This window comes from Hypanus sabinus, chromosome X1, assembly GCF_030144855.1.
Source record: "Hypanus sabinus isolate sHypSab1 chromosome X1, sHypSab1.hap1, whole genome shotgun sequence".
NCBI lineage: Eukaryota > Metazoa > Chordata > Chondrichthyes > Myliobatiformes > Dasyatidae > Hypanus > Hypanus sabinus.
Window position 1 is genome coordinate 37,773,079 of NC_082738.1, and position 20,637 is coordinate 37,793,715.

The window sequence follows — 20,637 nt, forward strand, 5'->3', positions numbered from 1 at the left end:
AAGTGTAATTGATGATCCAATTGCACAAGGAGGTATTGAGACCAAGGTCTTGAAGCTTATCAATTACTTTTGAGGGGATGATGGTATTGAATGCTGAGCTGTAGAAGAGGATCCAAGTCACTTCTCAGGCAGGAGTTGGTATGTTTCATCAAAGTACCTCTCAAAGTACTTCATCTCTTCAAGTACTTCATCAAGATAGTCACTGAGACAAGTCACCACGTTCTTCTTAGGCACCGGTATAACTGAAGCCTGCTTGAAGCAGGTGGGTACCTCAGACTGCCGAAGCGAGAGGTTAAAGGTCTCAGTGAACACTCCAGCAGTTGGTCAGCACATGGTCTTTAGGACTTGGACAGGTACCCTGTCTGGGCCGATGACTTAAGTTTAGTTCAGAGTTGGTACTTTGCCCTCGATTGGTACTTCGACTTTCTGGAGATTGTACCTGGACCTCTTGTATCTTCTTAGTCACTAGACCTAAATGCCTCTGATCTGGCCGTCAGCAGATTGTGGATGTCTTAATTTTGAGGGGATACACTCATCTACATCTGTTTTAATAAAGTCCGTGACAACCATGGTGTATTCATTCAGACCTACAGATGAGTCTTTGAACACAACTTAATCCACCGACTCGATCGTCCTCTAGAGCTTTGCCCGTTACCCTCTGCCTGCATGCAGGTAGAAGGACAGCCAAGTGTTCCGATTTACCGACATCCTGTCTGGCCATGGAACGTTAGGCCAGACTTCTCTTAGTATAACAGTAGTCTAGTGTGTTGGGACTTCTGGTGCTAGTAAGCTGATGGTAATTGGACAGGAGTTTCTCCAAATAAGCCTGGTTGAAATCTCGACTATGATTTGAAATGCATCGGGGTGGACTGTTTATTGTTTGGTGTAGTATCTCAAGCTCCTGATTCATCAGCTGCTGGTAGTATGTAAACACACATACAGAACGGTGCTGGAAAAGCGCCAAAATCATCGCAAAGGATCTCACACACCCTGCTCATGGACTGTTTGTCCCACTCCCATTAGGGAGGAGGCTACTTAGCATCCACATCAGGAACACCAGACCTAAGTAGTAAGGCTGTTCAACGTCACCACCCCACCCACTTTATTTTTTTCCCATCATTCACCTTATGTACAACCTAGCATCACTTTACAAACATACAATCAATTTATGTATACAAGGTATCTTATATATTTATGTTTATTGTGTTTTAATATTATTATATTATTTATCTTTTGTGTTTTTTTGTGCTGCATCAGATCTGGAGTAGCAATTATTTCATTCTCCTTACATTTGTGTACAGAAAATAACATTCAACAATCTAGAATCTGTTGAGAACTTACATTCACTTCCTCCCCTGACTGCACTTTTAGGATGTAATAACAGATCTCCAGGAAAATAGTAATTGGAATTTGCAAAGCCAAAATGGGTTTACAATAAAAAAGTTCTACATGGAATGCAAGACAACTTGGGGATCCTTCACTGCTACAGCCTTCCTCCACCTTCATTGTCATTGTAATATGTTATCATCTTCTACCAGCTCTACTGTTGAGGTCTTTGTCTGGAACCTCCCGTTTGACCTTACCAGCATGGGTGACCCTACCAAGAGCCAAGTGCCAGATGGCTAAACTCCAGATGGAATCGCTCTTGGGATCTCAGGAACTCATTATCCTCTCATCCAGAACAAGGTGATGATCCTCAGAGAAGTAGAAAAGGAGGGAAAAAAGGATGTGGTGTATTTTGAATTTTATTTAGCTTTGAATAATATCCCACACAAGGGAATGATCAACATGGTTACAACCAGGTGGAACTGGGATACTATACAGATGCAGACTGAGAATTGATATCTGACAGAAAGCACGGAATGAAAATAAATGGATGATTGTCAGGTGTGCAGGCTGTGATGAGTTTTGCAGGAATTTGGAACTTGAACCTCAGTTTTTCAGAATCAATGAGTTGGCTAAGAGTGAATTATTTCCAAGTTAACCAATGGTACTAAACTAGTGGGAACCCAAATACCGAGAATGATGTAGAGATTTCAAGGGGATATGAACAAGATGAGTAAATGGATGAGAACATAATACTGTACAGTATATATTGTGGGAAAATTATGCACAGAGCAGAAAGGTGGTGGAAGACTGAGTAGTGTTAATGTTCAAAGGATCCTCCGTGTATACAAGCACATCTGTGTCCCCTTGAACACCCAGCCAACATCCAGGTGCAGCAGAGTTTAGAAAGACTGAGGAGATCTCATCAAAACATTTATATTGCTTGGATTGACAAGTCAGAAGCAGGGAAGATACTTCTTTAGCTAATGAGTTTTGTACCAGGGAATGCAGTTGCACAGGAAGGGGAAAGAGGACTATTGTGAGGAGAAATATCTTCGGAGGATGGTGAACATTTGGAACACTCAGCTCCAGAGGGCCTTGTAAGTTCAGTGACTGTGTTCATTCAAAATAGCTCACTGGATATTAACTGAATCAAGAGATGAGAGATAGTACCGGAACAGGGTGTGAGGTAGAAGATGAATGGCAGAGCTGACTTGTTCCAATGGTCCTCTCCTGCTTCTCTTTCTCATAACTTTATGTTCTAACCACATGATACAAATCTTTAGCATAATGAGTAAAGCAATCAAGTATCACCACAATACTTCAAGTTATCACAGGAAACATTTATTTTTCCCAACTTAGTCCACGTGAATGCTATGACTTCTGGTGCAGTGCCCTTTAGTGGTAGAGACTTGTTCACTTATTTCCTTCAACTTCCGCCTACACTGTCCCCCAGGTCTCAAGGTTTCACATACTTTACCCAAGTGGAACCTTGTCAAATGTCTTACTAAAATCCATATACACCAGATCCACCAAGACATTGAATAAGAACAAGTGCAAGCCAAGCAAAATGTGGATCATTGTTTTTATTCAATATCCACTTATATTATCTACTCTTGCATGGGTAATAATAACCAACAGAAATTGCATACATCACTAACAGACAGATCATGGAAACAAAAATCTAACATCCATCCACATTTTGATTGGCAAAAGCAATGACCAAAGGAGCCCATTGACCTACTTATTGTACACAAAAATCTTGTTTTCTTAAGTGTACTTGTAGTCTTTTTGCATAATGCTTAAAACTGCCTGTATATTACTGCAGTTTTTCCAAAAAAATTTGAAGTCCATCAATTTACACCAATTCAATGGTAACATTTACTAGATTCCACACTACTTTCTACAGTAGGCTGTTCACGAATACCCACTGATCATACAAAAAAACCACACAGAAACAGAAAATGCTAGATGTGCACACAAATAAACTCCAAAGATAAAGAATGTTCCTTTAAGAATGCTGAAATGATAATATTCTTCCTAGTTCAGATGTTGATGTGCACTTCTGACTCTTTCACATATCCACCATTGCCTTTTTTTCATTTTTATCCAACATTCTGAAACTGGTCATTAATTACAAACATGGAACCATATTGCACACTTGCTCTTCAGTTAACTGGAATACACAACCAAACTACTCCCGCAAAGATGAATATTGTGAGCAGTTTTGGGTCCCTTATTCTAAGAAAGGATGTGCTGCCATTGGAGAGGATCCAGAGGAGGCTCACTAGAATGATCCCGGGACTTAAAGGATTAATATACGAAGAGAGTTTGGTGTCTCTGGTTTCAATGAGATTGCCGTTTATTTGTCTAAACTAGGGATCCCAACCTTTTGTATGCCGTTAAGCAAGAGGTCCATGGACCCCAGGTTGGGAAACCCTGTTCTGAACTCCGCCTGCACTCACTAGAGTTCAGAAGAATGGGGGGGGGGGGGGGGGGAAATCTCAACAAAACCTATCAAATATTGAAAGGCCTAAAGTGGACATGGAGAAGATGTTTCCAATAGTGGGAGAGTCTAGGATCAGAGGGCACAGCCTCTGAACACAAGGACATCCTTTTGGAGCAGATATGAGGAGGAATTTCTTTAGCCAACAGGTTGACAGGTTCTTGATTAGTAAGGGCATCAAAGGTAACAGGGAGAAGGCAGGAAAATGAGATTGAGAAGGTTAATAAATCAGCCTTGCTGGAATGGGGGAGAATGGGTCAAATAGCTTAATTCTATACCTGTGTCTCATGGTCTTATATACAGATGGAAGATAAAACTCACACTTAGTTTTAATTGACTGTATTATAACTTTGAGTGTTTATACATGTATTTTAATTTATAATTTTCCTTAAAATCATGCCATTTACAGTGAAATAGAAAGCAAAAACTGTATTTTAGGAGGGGAAGATGGGAGCCACATGACAGTTGCACCTGCCAGTAGTCCTTTACACCTTTGGGCAGAAACAAACATGTATTTATTTCTGCTTCAATGCATGATTTAACCATACAAAATGAAATGCAGATCAAAGATAGTTACTAATAGTTAGTATTCATTTTCAGTATGACAACTTGGAGATCCAAACTTTGCTTTTAGTTCATATGTTCAGGGGGAACTAAGATCCTTGGATTCTCTCGGATTCCTTGGGCTCCTCCTTTACTGAATCTTTCTGTCCAGTAGCAGCTTCATTCTGTTGTTTCAAGTATTGCCCCAGCAAAGTCGTGAGGAGCACAGGACCATTGTTCAGGAGCTGATACGTCTGCGATGTCATCTGAGTCAGCCCACTTACAACCTCCCCACGGATGACCTGCAGTCCTGGGAGCGTGGAATATTTAACAACTCCCTGTTTGCTAAAGAGGGCATCTTCGATACAGGCACCTATGTAGGAAACAAAGGGTACAATCAACAGATATTGCTTTTAATGTCTTCTAAATCCTGACAAATAAGTTTCTGATGGAGAAGAAATGTCAACGACTCCCTCAGTCTACAACAGCCTCAGGAAACAAGGAAAAACAAGAACGTTGATGTGGTGAAACATCATTAAGTGCCGAAAAGGAAAGTTATCCTCAAAATGTGACTCCAAGCCACAGAGGGAGAGAGTAAAGCCTGTCCAAAAACTATATAAAAATCTCACAAAACGTCCTGGGAGTGGGGGAAGGAGAAAGGGCTCAGCAGGATCTTTAATGATTTATGGTTATGGAAGGACAAGAGACTAGACTTAAAGAGATTATGGAGATTTCAAAGGATTGTAAGGGGTTACAGAGATGGGAAGGGGCAAGGACACGAAGGGATTCAAAGATTGGGAGAATTTTGAAACCAAGATATTCGAAAATGAGTTCAGAAATCAGAAAGCACAGATGTGATGCACAAGAGGACAGCATGTGAAAATCCAATTCAGCCTTACAATGTCACCAATGCTTCATCTTTCAACAATGCTTCATTTATTGTTTGTCTTGTCACAAATTACTTGCACACAGTATTCCAATTTTTGTTTTGTGAGAAGTTTAATTTGCATTTCAATGGAATTACTAATTGCTTCACTTTCTGGGGAGTACTTCTCAAAGAAAAGACAGACTTCATTCCAGTCACTAAAATTTAGATTCCACAGACTAAATGCAATAGAGATTGATGATCAGGAAACCAAGTACAAAACCAAGGTAAATCTTCAAACACTTTATTCCTTGACACCACTTATTTCTTTATGCAGCAGCCAATGATAAACAAGGGCAGTCAGTGAGAGAGCACAAACAAAATTGGCTGAAATTCTCTACAATTACATATGACCTTGATCGAAAACACTAGTCTATAAGGTAATTTAGTATCTGCAACTATCTGCATTTTAACAAGCATGCAAGTTATATGGTGATGTTTGAATACAACATTTTCTGTAGTGGAAAATAAAGCCTTAAAATAAAAAATACGCAAAGTAATGAAACATGTGAAATTAACTTTATGAATCATTCACAATTTACAAATTGCAAACATTAAAAGCAATCGTCTCTTGTTCTACTGTTGCTCTAAAGGAACTCTTACCTAGTAAGGTGATCTGAGGTGTGCTGCGCACAATATGGAGTAGCTCTTTTGTTTTGAGCTCCTTACTCACAGCAATGATATTGCGTCCAATAAACAAAGGTAACAGATTCACATACTTGGTCTCTGTTACATATGATTGCAGGACCTGAAATGGAAATAGCTGGAGATAAAATATCAGCTTGATCCACATTGTAAAGAAACAATGCATTTGTATTGCAGCTTTTAATATTAAACTAACCAACATTTTGCTCTGATTTTAATAGCTCATTGCACAGTGCTACATCTAGTGGTACACCCCATAGCTCCAGTAGCACGGGTTCAATCCTGACGGTGTATGGAGTTTGCACGTTCTCTCTGTGAACATACATGTTTCTCCTCATGCTCTGGTTTTCCTGCACATTTTTGCATGGGTTGGCTAATTACTCTGAATGTGAGGACTGTGGAATCTGTGAATAGTGATGATGGGTATGTGGAGAGAAAAGGTTGCAGAGAAAATTAATTAGGGAATGCAATTGCAGTGAGCCAACATATGCTCAGAATCAGATTTATTATCAACTGTATGCCATGAAATCTGTTGTTTTGCAGCAACAGTACAATGCAATGCATAAAAAATTACGTTAAGTTACAATAAGTATAAAAAAAAAGCAGTGCAAGAAAAGAGCAAAACAGTGAGGTAATTTCATGGACCTTTTAGAAACATGATGGCAGAGGAGAAAAAGCTGTTCCTAACAGCCCAAACAGCAACCTCCTGCAAGGAAGAAAGGAATATTGACTATAGAATCTCTATACAGGACAAAGTTATGCTGTTTTACCAATAGCCTTTGCTAAGTGCCTCTAAATCAGAAGGTTTGTCTGTTCATCTCCCACTCTCCACAAGCACGTAATCTTTCAGTGCAGGACCAAAATACAAGAAATGTCTTAACCATATCTTACATCCATTACAAAAAGAATGTGAAATTACCTAAACATATAATCAATGCTTCAAAAAAATCTTACCTGCACAAATGTCTTAAAGAATTTGTATTGATAAATGTCTATTCTGATCTTAAAAGCAAAACTTTAAAATAAAAGGGCAGCATGGTAGCCCAGTGTTTAGCGTAACGTTTACAACACCAGGGATCAACTCCCGCTGCTGTTTGTAAGGAGTTTCCTCCAGGTACTCTGGTTTTCTCCCACATCCCAAAGATGTACAGGTTTAGGGTTAGTAAGTTGTGGGCATGCTATGTTGGTGCCGGTAGTGTAGGAACACTTGTGGGCTGCCCCAACACCACATCCTGATGCAAAATGACACATTTCACTGTGTTTCAATGTGCACATGACAAATAAAGGCTATCTTTGATTTATAAAATGAATGAAAATCAAACTACTGCGACACCTGTTCAGTGAAAGTACTGCAGTGTCACAGCCAGTAAACTAGTGAGTATGGTCAGAGACAGCAAATACAGACAGAGAAGAGCAGAGAGTCAGAGAAAAGAGAGGGAGAGGACTGACCACTGCAGGGAAAGAAGAGTTAAATGGCAAGATGACTGTTTGGGGTGTATGAGTAGGAGGGAGGAGGACTTGAAGCAGGAATTAAATATTCCATCCTGCATTCATGCTCAACCATTTAATATGCTCTCTGCTGACAATTCACTTCAAGAGTCCTTTCTTGCTATCTCTTCTTAAGCCCATCTGCTTATCTCTTTATCCTTCAATTCCCTTAACCTCTAAATACCTATCAATCCTATCTCACATATATTCAGTGAGTGAGCTTTCAAACCCTCCTTAGCTGACCCCTTATTTTGAGATGGTGACTCCTGGTTCTTGATACCAAAACTAATGGAAACTTTAGATCTACAGTTATCCTATCAAGCCAAAAAATGTTTACACATTTCTGTGAGAATTTCATTCTTCCTAATTCCAGAGTGTATGAACCTTCTGTGCTAAATATCTCCAGAAACACAAAACCCCTTTCTCAAGAAATATTCTGGTGAACCTCTGCTACATTCCTTGTAATACAAGCAAAAATTTCCTTAGATCGGAAGATCAGACCTGTACAATGTTCCAGATTTGGTACCTCTAGGGACTAACATAATTAGAGCCAAATGTTTCTCTCTGTGTACTCAAATGATCTTGCAGAAAGGCCAATATACCATTTATCCTTCTAAGTGCTTGCCCCATTTCTATGTTAACTTTCAGCACTGTATCTACTTTAGATATTTTTACAGGGTGGATGTATAGAGGATGCCTGCCCCAGTGGGAGTGTCTAGGACCAGAGGGTATAATTTGAGAATGAAGGTCACTCATTTAAGATTGAAATAAGGAGGACTTCTTCCTGCAGAAGTTTTAACTCTTGAATTCTCTACCCCTGACAGCAGAGGAGGTGGAGTGTCACTGAATGTACTCAAGGCCAAGATGGACAGACTGTTGAACTACAAGGGGGTTAGGCAGGAAAAGGATAGTGGGAAAGTCAATCAGCCATAATTTTACTAACAGCAGCGCAGGTTTGAGAGGCCAAATGGCCTTCTGCTCTTATGCTTCCATGCAAGTTTTGATCACAATTAACAAGTCCAAATCAGACAACTCAGTGCAGACTGGCATTAAGCAAGCACTTCTCACCACCCCAACAATTTCCTCAATCTTTATGGCTGCAACACTGCACCTCAACTCTATGAAGTTTCCTGCTGGAATTGAGATAATTTAAAGGTCAAATGGGGAACCATTCATTTACATTGGTTCTACTCCATGACATGTTCAATTTGCTACAGAATGCAACTTATATTGCTATGTGTGGATGTCAGGAGTTGGAAGTTCAAGTCATTAGTGACTAATTCATTGCAGCACAAGAGTGATCTTACAATCCACTTTTCAACGATGGCAGATGTTGTTGCTAAAATTCAAAGATTAAAGATTCATCTGTCACTGGTATATAGAAACATACAGTGAAATGCATAGTTGCTGTCAATGACCAACACAGTCCGAGGATTGTGCTGGGGCAGCCCGCAATTGTCACCACGCTTTCAGCACCAAAATAGTATGCCCACAATTTACTAACGCTAATCCAAACACCTTTCAGAACCAAAGTACCTGAAGGAAGCCAACGCAGTCACGGGGAGAACTCACAAGCAAGCTCCTTACAGTGTGAGAATGGAATGCTGATCGTGATCACCGGTGATGGAAAGTGTTACACTACTTGGTACGCTACCGTGCTGCCCACAGCAGTGCTTCAGCAGTCCTTGGTCATCTTAGGAAAAGAATGTTTGAAGATCCAGACCTAAACATGTCACTATTCTCACAGTCCATTGGGCAGGAGTGATCCCTACCCTTGTTAGGGTTACCTAAATTAGACATCCCGAGGCATTGGAGGGTGACCAACAATACTGTCCCTACAGAATCCTCCAACTCCACTGGCAGAATAAAAAACCTCTCCCAGGCTAACAAAATTACATCTGAAGCTGATTCTGTTGGACAGGCCATGCTGTACACAAGATGAACAAGCATATTTCCAAAACAGCCAGCTTTGACTGATCAATTCGAAGATATTCTTGCAGCTTCCTTGAAAAAGTGGTAAGGCATTGTTGGCTAGAAAGAACTACAATCTACAAATCAGTGAAATGAGGCAAGGACGGTGGAAACAGACAAAGCAAAAGTGTTTATTCTTGTCATGCAGTTGCAGGAACGCAAGCGGCCATTTTCTGAGACTGTTCTTGTAACCACCATTTTGTGAACTGTTTGGTGAACTGGTTCTTGCTTCAGGAAAGCTTAATCAGAGCAAAAGAATGTGTACACAGAGTTTCTGCTGATGATCTGCTAAACTTGAGACCATTCTCAGATAAGAAGCTCAAAGATAAGAAAATCTGCAGATGCTGGAAATCAAAGCAACACACACAAAATACTGAGGGAACTCAGCAGGTCAGGCAGCATCTATGGAAAAGAGTTAACAACTGACATTTCAGCACGAGATATTGACTGTTTACTCTTTTCCACAGGAAATGCCTGGACATTGATAATCTCCTTTTCCTGGGTATTAATTTTTCTCTTCTTTGACTGTTCATGGAGGGCCAGGGAAACCTAGAGAGTGTGCACACAGGTATTCAGTTGTGTAAATTCACATGGTTGTGAACTGAGCCAATAAAGATACTTGTCAGTAAATACCGATTCTCTCCGTGCCTAACTGATCATCATTACTATTGGGGGTTAGTATTCTTGTTAACAGAATTTGTTGTTATTTTCTCAATGGGTACAGTGCTAGAGGCAAGGTCCCATTGCCTCAATCAAATACTTTTCTTCAGAATAAAAACACAAAATGCTGGCAGAACTCAGCAGGCCAGACAGCATCTATGGGAGGAGGTAGTGACGATGTTTCAGGCCGAAACCCTTCATCAGGAGTGGAGTAACATGGGATGGTCGAGGGGGGATAAGAAGTGGGGGGAGGGATAAAGTTGAGAGCTGGGAAGTGATAGGCTGGAGGGAAATGGGCTGGGGGAAGGTGGAGAATTATAGGAAATAAAAGAGAAAGAAAGGTAGGGCTGGGGGGAGATTATAGTGAGGGGGGAAAAAAGAGAGAGAAAGAGAACCAGACTAAAATTATAGATAGGGATGGGGTAAGGGGAGGGGGGCAGGGGTATCAACTGAGGTCTGTGAGTTGGGTGTTCATGCCGGCAGGTAGGAGGCTACCTAGGCGGGAGATAAGGTATTGCTCCATCAACCTGCGTGTGGCCTCATCTTGACAGTAGAGGAGGCCATGGACAGACATATCGGAGTGGGAGTAGTCTGTGGAATTGAAGTGTGTGGCCACAGGGAGATCCCGCCACTGCTGGAGGACTGAGCGCCGGTATTCAGCGAAACGGTCTCCCAGTCTGCGGCGGGTCTCCCCAATGTATAAGTGGCCACATCGGGAGCACCGGATACCGTATATCACCCCAGTTGGCTCGCAGGTGAAGTGGTGCCTCACCTGAAAGGACTGTCTGGGGCCTGGGTTGGTGGTGAGGGAAGAAGTGTGGGGGCAGGTGTAGCACTTCTTCCGTATGCAGGGATAAGTGCCTGGAGGGAGGTCGGTGGGGAGGGATGGGGGGGGGGGGGGATGAATGGACAATCGCGTAGGGAGCGATCCCTGCGGAAAGCCGAGAGTTGGGGGGAGGGGAAGATGTGTCTGGTGGTGGGATCCCGTAGGGTGATAGGTGAGGACCAGGGGGACTCTATCCCTGGTGGGCTGGCGGAGGGATGGGGTGAGGGCAGAGGTGCGTGAAATACGGGAGATGTGATGGAGGGCAGAGTTGATAGTAGATGAAGGGAAGCCCCTTTCTTTAAAAAAAGGAAGACATCTCCTTTGTCCTAGAATGAAAGGCCTCATCCTGAGAGCAGATGCGGCGGAGGCAGAGGAATTGAGAGAAAGGGATAGCATTATTTGCAGGAGACAGGGTGGGAGGAGGAATAGTCTAGGTAGCTGTGGGAGTTAGTAGGTTTGTAGTATACATCAGTGGATAGGCTGTCTCCAGAGATAGAAATAGAAAGATCTAGAAAGGGGAGGGAGGTGTCAGAAATAGACCAGGTGAATTTGAGGGCGGGGTGAAACTTGGAGGCGAAGTTAATGAAGTCGACGAACTCAGCATGTGTGCAGGAAGCAGCGCCGATGCAGTCGTCGATATAACGCAAGAAAAGAGGAGGACAGATACCGATGTAGGCTTGGAACATAGATTGCTCCACATGGCCGACAAAAAGGCAGGTGTAGCTAGGACCCATGCGGGTGCCCATGACTACACCTTTGGTTTGGAGGAAGTGTGAGGAGCCAAAGGAGAAATTGTTAAGGGTGAGGACTAATTCCGTGAGGCGGAGAAGAGTGGTGGTAGAGGGTGACTGGCTGGGTCTGGAATCCAGGAAGAAACAGAGAGCTTGGAGACCTCCCTGGTGGTATACAGGTAGAGGTATACAGGGACTGGACGTCCATGGTGAAAATGAGGCGGTGGGGGCCAGGGAACTTGAAATCTTTGAAGAGATGTAAAGCATGGGAAGTATCACAGACATAGGTGGGAAGGGATTGAACAAGGGGAGATAAAACAGAGTCGAGATAGGCAGAAATGAGTTCAGTGGGGCAGGAGCAAGCAGAGACAATGGGTCTGCCTGGATAGGCAAGTTTGTAAATCTTAGGTAGGAAGTAGAAACGGGAAGTGCGGGGTGTGGGAACTATAATTTTGGTGGCTGTGGATGGGAGATCTTCCGAGCTGATGACATTGGAAATGGTTTGGGAGACAATGGACGGGTGCTCCCTAGTGGGGTCATGGTCCAGGGGCAGATAAGAGGAGGTGTCAGCGAGTTGTTGTCGTGCCTCCGCTATGTACAGGTCGGTGTGCCAGACAACAACAGCAACCCCCTTATCAGCGGGTTTGATGGTAGGGTTGAGATTGTTGCGGAGGGAATGGAGAGCAGAGCGTTCAGAGGGGGTAAGGTTGGAAGACTATAATACCGGGTCTGGGTTAGCATGTGGTCCAAAAGTTTCAGGGCCGATGAAATAGTAGGTTGGGAGCAGAGAGAGAGGCTCTCACTGAACTCCCGTCAGAGAGAAGATCTGAACTTCTTCAGTGTAGGCATCACTTTTCTTCAGAAGTTGGGACAGCAGCTGTTCTTGGGATTAGAACCAAGCCTTCATACTTCTACAGGAGTGATTTTTAGTGCAGACCTCTGAAAAGGTTTGCATATGGAGAGTTATGGACCTTCCAAGAGCTGATACTTTCCAGAGGAGTGAGAAAATACACCGAGGCCACTTTATTAGGTATACCTGCTCATTAATGCAAATCAGCCAATCATGTGACAACAACTCAATGCATAAAAGCATACAGACATAGTCAAGTGGTTCAGACCGAACATCAGAATGGAAAGGAAATGTGATCTAAGTGACTTTGACCATGGAATGATCGTTAGTGCCAGATTGTGGATGGGTGGGGGTGGGGTGGAAACCTCCCAGAAACTGCTGATCTGGGATTTCCATGCACAGCAGTCTCTAGAGTTTACAGAGAATGGTGCAAAAACATCCAGTGAACAACAGTTCTGTAGGTGAAAATGCCTTGTTAATGAGAAGGATCAGAAGAGGATGGCTGGACCGGTTTAAGCTGACAGGAAGGCAATAGCAACTCAAATAACCACCGATTACAACAGTGGTGTGCAGAAGAGCATCTCTGAATACACAACACATTGAACCTTGAATTGGATGGAGTATAGCAGAAGACCACGAACATACACTCAGTGGCCACTTTACTGTATTAGCTACAAGTACCTAATAAAGTGATCACTGAGTGTACGTTTAGGAGGAATCCTAATGAATAACCAAAAAGGGTCTGGTGAAACAAGTATTACTACCTAGTCCGAAAAAATTCAATGAATGTGTTCAATAATAGCATGATACAAATAAATACAAACCCGATTAGGGAAAAACTTCATGCGAATATCGTGTTTTAACATTCGATGCCGAAGTAGCCTTAGTTCCTCAGAATTAATGGAGTTGTTCTGAAAAACTGCAATCATTTTATTCTCGTTGAATGCTTTTTCCACATCACGCCGTATCAGTTTCTCTAAGGCAGATGGCTAGAAAATAAATTAATGAACATTATCCTTTGTGTCTTATTGATTAAAACCAACAAACGAAATGCTGTTACATGCAGGAAAAGACAGATCCTATAGTGTTCAGTCGTTGTTTAACAGTTAGCCTTCATCATCATTACTTTATGAAACTGACAGCACTTTCTGTAAATGCACAGTAAAATGCAGCAATCTGGATGCTATTGTCAGTGTTATGCTTCTCTTCCATTATATCTGCAGCATTTTCCAGATAAAATGAATACAATTTCAGTAGTTTGAAAGGAATTTCACATTCATGTAAATTCCTATAAAGTTCACTGAAAATGAGTGAGGTGTGATTGATAAGAGATAATTACTCAATAACATCACTGGCCTTGAAATTTTACTTCCTTTGTACACCATCCAATATCTCCAAAGTTACACAGCATTTAAACAAAATCCCTTATATTCCAACTTTCTCCTAATCTGCAAGAATACCCTAACATTCACTGAGCAAATTTTTGCTTCTTGGTTTGCTGTCTTATAAAATTTTGATTAGCTTCAGCATGATTGCTCTCCCTGGATACCACAGTTCTCTCATAGCTCGCATTGACTATAATGGACATCAGTGAAGGTGTATGGAGGTGAACATGGGAAGCACACATCACTGGCTCCATTCAAACACTGAATAGATTCCTTCACAACCAAGGGGTAGGGAGTGAAGTGAATCACTTCACTTCATGACCAGGATAAAATCAGGATGAATCCTTTTAAACAGTTCTGTAATGTAGCTATGGAATATTATCATAAATGTCTGTGAATAACACATTCTTATTTCATCAGTGCTGTTGTCATGAACACTGATTTATTTTCCCCTCTTTGTTTCATGAGCATGAATAACAATCAATGTATTTTTACACGTATGCTAGCCAGGCATAGTTAATTCACATCCTTACCCCACTAATAAAGTTCCATTTAAGATTTTAATCAGATTTCTGTAAATCCGCTGTTGTTCCACAGTACTGTTAGAGGATGCAGTCTTTGTTATTTTTGCTTCCTACATCAACTATGTTCATAAATGGTCTTTGGTGGCATAAAACTAATGAGAGAACTGCACATACATGCACAGATTTCAACGGATTAGTGTCTTCTCTCTCCACTCTATTCTAAAGGAATATTTTCCCCTAAGAGTGTTCTTTAGAAGGAAATATTTTATCTTCAATGTAAAAGATTTATGACAGAGATATTCACATAATACAAACAACTCCTTGATTGTACCTGAGACAGCAGATAGAGCTAAGTTTGTATTACTTTCAAATTTATAAAAGTGGCATAATCAAAGGGAGATTAAGTAAACAGTTCTAAACTATATATTAATTTCTATTTTTTCATCAATATGACAATATTCCATATAAAGCACGCAAATGGATAAGGCCTCATCTCCAAAAAAGCCTCCCCAATATCAATTTTGTTTTACCAGTGATGAAATGCCAAGCACCTGCAGTTATACCTTCTCTGGGCAACAGTTTAAGGCATTGAGCAGTATCAGCAACATATCCACGAACTGCAAAGACTGCTGTTTGTCAAGAATTGAGTGGAATGGTAAGCAGACCTGCACAGCTCGTTAAAAAGGACAACATGAAATAATTCTTTGGTCCATGAAAAATATACTTCATTTCAAGATTTAGTGCAACAAAGTTTGGCACACCATGGAGGAAAAGAAAGGTTAATTAAAACAAAATGCATGCCCAATAAACGTCTTCACCTCTTGAACCTCTTGCTGCCTGGGTTTGATGCACCTTTCTGGGATAGCAGGCTTTGGTGGAATATATTCTGTGACAGCCAACAGCTTCTGGCGCAGTATGTGCATGGGCTTGCGGTGTCGTGTAACTGCTTTAGATCCATGGCGCACAATAAGTTGGAAAGGAAGCCACCCTTTAAAACAAAAAGAATTTCAGCTTATTAAACTGCTCAAGAAGCTAAATATTTGCACATCAAGTTTTGTTTAAACTTTCAAGTAGTCAGCACAAAGTTAGTGGGGCACTAAATTCAGGCATCTCCAGAAATAAAGGGATGGCAGGACCAGGAAAAGGAAAAACTATCTTTAAACACTATCAGACAAGATCACCGCCAAAAGAGCAGAGACCTAAGAGAGTGCAGATGCTGAAATCTGAAGTAAACAATATACTCCTGGGTGAATTCAGCGGATCAAACAACATTTGTGAAGGTAAAGGGATCATGATGCAGCACTTAACCCAGCCACTACAGATGTTGCTCGTCTTACTGAGTTCTTCTTCTTAGACCGGGGGTCGGCAACCCGCGGCTCCGGAGCCACATGCGGCTCTTTTACCTCTGTGCTGCGGCTCCCTGTTGCTTTGGGAAATAATTGGTCTTTTGCAGCATCCGCGCCCATGGGGGCCAGGTTGAGGGAGGCTTAAAAGCAAGGCTGTTTAGTTCGAATAAAGTTATTCGACTGCAGTTTACTGACTGCGTGAGCACACCGCTACGTGTTTTTATCGCTATTAACATACGTCACCACTGCCAATACCCGACACCCGTCAGTGCGCGATTTCTTTAATTTTTCGATCCAAGGTAGGCCAACTATGGAGAATTCTAAAAAAAGAAAAGTGACTGAAGAAAACAGAACGTTTAATGATACGTGGACAGATTCATTTGCTTTCACTGTTGACGAGACTGGTTTACCGGTATGCTTAATATGCAATGAGAAACTAGCAAACAACAAAAAGTCAAATGTTGCAAAGCATTTCTAGAATAAACACGCAGCCTTTGCTCAAAAATATCCGGATGGAGATGAGAGAAAAAAAGCCGTTTCAGAACTGATGCGGAAGGTTGATCTGAGCAAAAATCATTTCAAGCAATGGATGAAGTCTGGAAAACCAACGACATACGCTAGTTATATTGCCGCTCAGGAAATAGTCAGGCACGGGAAGCAGTTTACAGATGGTGAATATATAAAATAATCTTTCATTAAGATTTCAGAACATTCACGGACTTTAAAAACAAGAGTGAAATTGTGCAGAAAATCAGGGATATGCCCCTCTCTGCAAAGACTGTCAAAGACAGAACCATAAAAATGGCAGAAGACATCACAAGACAGCAAATTAAAGACATCAATTCAGCTGTGGCCTACTCGATTGCCTGTGACGAGTCTAAAGACAAAGGTGATATTGAACAAATAGCGTTGTTCTGCCAGTATGTAAACTCTGCCGGGCCACAGGAAGAACTGATTGAGTTGATACCTCTAAAAGACCAAACATGGGGGGAGGACATCTGTGAGGCTGTCTTGAATTGTTTAAGAGCCAAAGGAATAAAGACTACCCACCTGGTGTCAGTAGCTACTGATGGGGCACCGAATATGACGGGAACGCACAAGGGAATTGTGGCTTTACTGCAGAAGTCGCTGGACAGAAAGCTGCTGATTTTTCACTGCATCTTGCACCAAGAGGCACTGTGCGCTCAAACATTTCCTCTTGTCATTTAGATTGTCAATAAAATAATGGCAAAAAGTTTAAATCACCGTCAATTCCGTTTGTTACTGGACGAGCTGGAAAGCGCATATTCTGATCTCCTGCTGCACAACAAAGTCCGGTGGCTGTCCAGAGGGGAGGTGCTGAAACGCTTTGTCGCGTGTCTGGAAGAAGTGAAAACTTTCCTGGGCAGCGAAGGGCTGGAAAAGCTACACTTCATGGTAGACATGACAGCGCACCTGAACACGCTGAACACAGCTCTTCAGGGGAAAGGACGTACAGCCCTACACATGTTGGAGGAGTTTTGGCATTCGAGCACAAGTTGACAGTGCTTGCCAGAGATTGACAGAAAGGCACTTTGTCTCACTTCCCCAATTTGAGAGAGTTCAAACAAGGTCACGACATGATAAGTTCGGAGTATTTACATTCTGCAATCATCGCAATGCAAACATCGTTTGGGAAACGCTTCTGTGAGTTCAGAGAGGAAAAAAACACATTATCCTTCCCGGTCACTCCCCCAAGCATCGATTCATCTCTACTGAATACGACTGCATTGGCAGGTGTGAGTAAACCTGATCTTGAGATGGAACTGGCCGAAATAGCCGACAAGGACATATGGGTGTCCAAGTTTAGATGCTTGACAGCAGACCTTGAAGATGTTGCCTGTCAGAAGGCCGTTCTTGCTCAGAATCACAAATGGAGTGATATTGAAAACCTCCCTAAACCGGACAAACTTGTGTTCGAAACATGGAATGCTATCCCCGACATTTATGTAAACATTAAAAAGTATGCGCTTGGAGTCCTGTCGATCTTTGGATCCACATATGTATGTGAGCAGGTGTTCTCCAACATGAACTTTATTAAAAACAAACATCGTGCAGGCCTCACAGATGACAGCTTGCGATCCTGTGTAAAGATGAAGGTGACGTCATACAGCCCTGATGTGCAGATGCTGTGCGCTGAGGTCCAGGAGCAGAAATCCCATTAACCAAGTATGATACATATTTTAATTGCCTATTATTTTAGGAATATTCATATTTTTTCATTGTTCAGTGAAATAGTCCTTTTATTTTTCAGGTTGACAGCTGGCTGACGTTATTTTTGGTTTGCTGCTGGCGGAAAATTTAAGTTCAGCGTTTTTCATAAATACAAGAAGGACTCAAATAGACGTTGAGTATTTTACTTAAAAGTAACCTTCAACCCAACGTCTTTTTTTCGGAGTTCAAAATGTTTTTGTTGCATGCGGAAATGTAATTTCGCTTTCTCTGCAGGAGTTCATCAATTTCATAAATGCAACACATTATAGTTTGTTTATGCATAGCATAAAGGCAAAAAAAACGTTGTATGCAGTGTTATTTTATTTGAAATGTCAAACGGGTTTTGCGGCTCCCAGTGTTTTCTTTTCTGTGGGAAACTGGTCCAAGTGGCTCTTTCAGTGGTAAAGGTTGCTGACCCCTGTCTTAGACCATCACCCCTACTGGGGCACAGGCCGCCTCTGTTTGCTAATTGGCCCTGTGGACTCTGCTTTCACCACACAACTTCATATATCTGCTAAGTGAAGATCCTTCATCTCCCAGGCTCTGGGTTTTTACTAGATGGTGTTGCCAGCCCCAGGCCCAACCCTCCTCCTTTCACAGCTGGGCTTGCGACCATCCATGGCAGAATTTTGTTGAGTTCCGCAAGCTCCAGAAAAGATGTGTCATAAAGGGTTGAGGTGGCCAAGTAATTTTCTTTTTTAAAACGTCCAAATTAAGAAATTGTTCAGGATCCTACAATCAGAGAAATCTTTTCTCAAAGTCACTCCAAATCATGCTGGTGCCAAGAACAATTAAATTCAGCTGGCAATTTGAACACACACATGCCAGTTAAACATAAGCAAATTTTCACACAAGCATCCAGGTGGGTGTTTGCTACCTGAAGTCAGTGAACATTGGCTAGATGTGGAAATTTTTTTTTTTTTTTAACATCTTTCTCCAAATTCTTACCACTAGCAGAGTTCTGCCTGAGAGTAGCTAATTCAGCAAGGACTCGAGATCAACTTCGTTGTATCATTTGATCTTCTTGTGTAATGTTCATTTTTGTCAATCAATGATAACATATCCTTGATCTTAAGCAGTATGAATGTGGAGCACATCATCAAAATTTTAGGAAAATTTAGATGGATTATAAGGAGTGCAAGATGCACAAAGGAGAATCCTCAGGTGTAGGAACATGCTGTACAGCCTCTTGAACTTTACCTACCATTAAATATGACTATAGATGAATTGATCTTTGCTTCACTCCATTCCACTGCCTGATTGCCATAAACCTCAATTTCCTTAAACTCTTTAAAAACTCACCCCGAATATATATTAAGGGAATTCCAGAGGTTCAACTCTCAGAGAAGAAATTCTTCCCTATCTTAGTCTTAAATCAGCAACCTTTTATCCTGAGTTCAAGGTTCATCCACCAAGTATAAGAACAAAATCTGCCCTGACTGACCCTCTCAACATCTTATATTATACTGCTTACTTTTCATATCATTATAAGCACAAATAGGTGCTCATTATGTATGAAGTACCAGTAGCATTATACTGTTTACTTTTTAACTTGTGTCATAAATGCATCTTTGAGTACAGCACAGGAACAGGTCCTTTGGCCCAGTATTTTGTGTAATTAATTAAATCAAAATCCTTTCTGCCTGCACAGTCCACATTCTTTCTTTGCATATTCGTGTACCTACCTAAGAGCCTCTTAAACACCTCTTATCATATCTGCCTCCACTAGCAGTCCATTCAAGGCATGTCGTGTAAAAAGATATCAGTTCCTTCAAATTATTCCCCGTTTTAAATTTTATTTTTCTTATCCTTTTGAACTTCATATCACAGACTGAGGCTTAGCGTTACTATTATATTCTAATTCTTCAGTTATGGCACTTGATAACATCTTGTAAGAGCATCAGGGGAGTCTGGGCAGCGGCATCAGGTGGGCCCAAGGGTGGGGTTTGCATCAAAGCTGGTGGGTAAAGGGGTACATTATAAAGTGGAAGCAAAGGGATGTGGAAGAATGGGCATTATTAAGGGAATCTGGGGCAATGGGAAAAGAATAGGGGCAGGGCATTATCAAGGGGAGCCCCAGAGGGTGCGAGTGGGGAAAAGGGGGCATAATCAAGGTGAGCCCGGGGAGCACCATCAAGGGAAGATCGCGGAGGTGGGGGGGGGGCATTATCAAGAGGAGCCGGGGGAACGGGGAGAGAATATGGGATTCAAGGAGAGAGCGTCGTGGGGATATCATCAACGGGAAAGGAGGGCGTCATCAAAGGGAGCCCGGAAAGAGGGGATGTCAGGGCCAAAATGTCGGCAGGGACTGCTTAAGAAGACGAGATGTGAGACGATTAAGGTGGACCTCTTGTTTACAGCCTCCGGATTCTCCACCCCGGCGACAGGGCTCAAACCTCCACTCACCTCTGCTGTTCAGCAATAGTCCGCTCACTGCTGCCATATTTGCCGGGACGCCGCAACAAACCCGCCCGCGATTCGTCAGATTCAATACCAGCGGCTAATTGGAGGGCTTCTCGGAATGGACCAATTAGCAGCAAAGAAGGAGAATAGCCAATCAAAACAACGCAGAAGCAGCCAATGCCGATCGAGATGCTTCGACTCGTCTACGGCGCAGCGCCCCCTCTAGACCGGTGAGGAAATTGCAGCCCTGAACGAAGGAGGTTAGGGTAACCCACA

The 20,637-nt window shown here is 42.0% G+C and overlaps 1 protein-coding gene across 1 annotated transcript; it reads right to left on the reverse strand.

The window, feature by feature from the left end:
• Positions 1-2,654: 2,654 nt before the first annotated feature.
• On the reverse strand, positions 2,655-20,449 carry mrpl10 (mitochondrial ribosomal protein L10). Its single transcript, XM_059956402.1, has 5 exons — positions 20,365-20,449; positions 15,199-15,368; positions 13,296-13,460; positions 5,904-6,048; positions 2,655-4,748 (listed from the first exon to the last, which is right to left on the reverse strand). Exons 1-5 carry the CDS (start codon positions 20,399-20,401, stop codon positions 4,486-4,488), a joined length of 780 nt encoding a protein of 259 aa, XP_059812385.1. The 5' UTR covers positions 20,402-20,449; the 3' UTR covers positions 2,655-4,485.
• Positions 20,450-20,637: the final 188 nt, after the last annotated feature.

Excerpts from the sequence above, each read along its gene's own strand:
- mrpl10 (XM_059956402.1), bottom strand. The coding sequence starts at position 20,401 with ATGGCAGCAGTGAGCGGACTATTGCTGAACAGCAGAG. Across the intron at positions 15,369-20,364 it reads ACTATTGCTGAACAGCAGAG|GGTGGCTTCCTTTCCAACTT; the intron begins GTGAGTGGAGGT and ends TTTGTTTTAAAG. Across the intron at positions 6,049-13,295 it reads TGAAGTTTTTCCCTAATCGG|GTCCTGCAATCATATGTAAC; the intron begins GTTTGTATTTAT and ends TTTCCATTTCAG.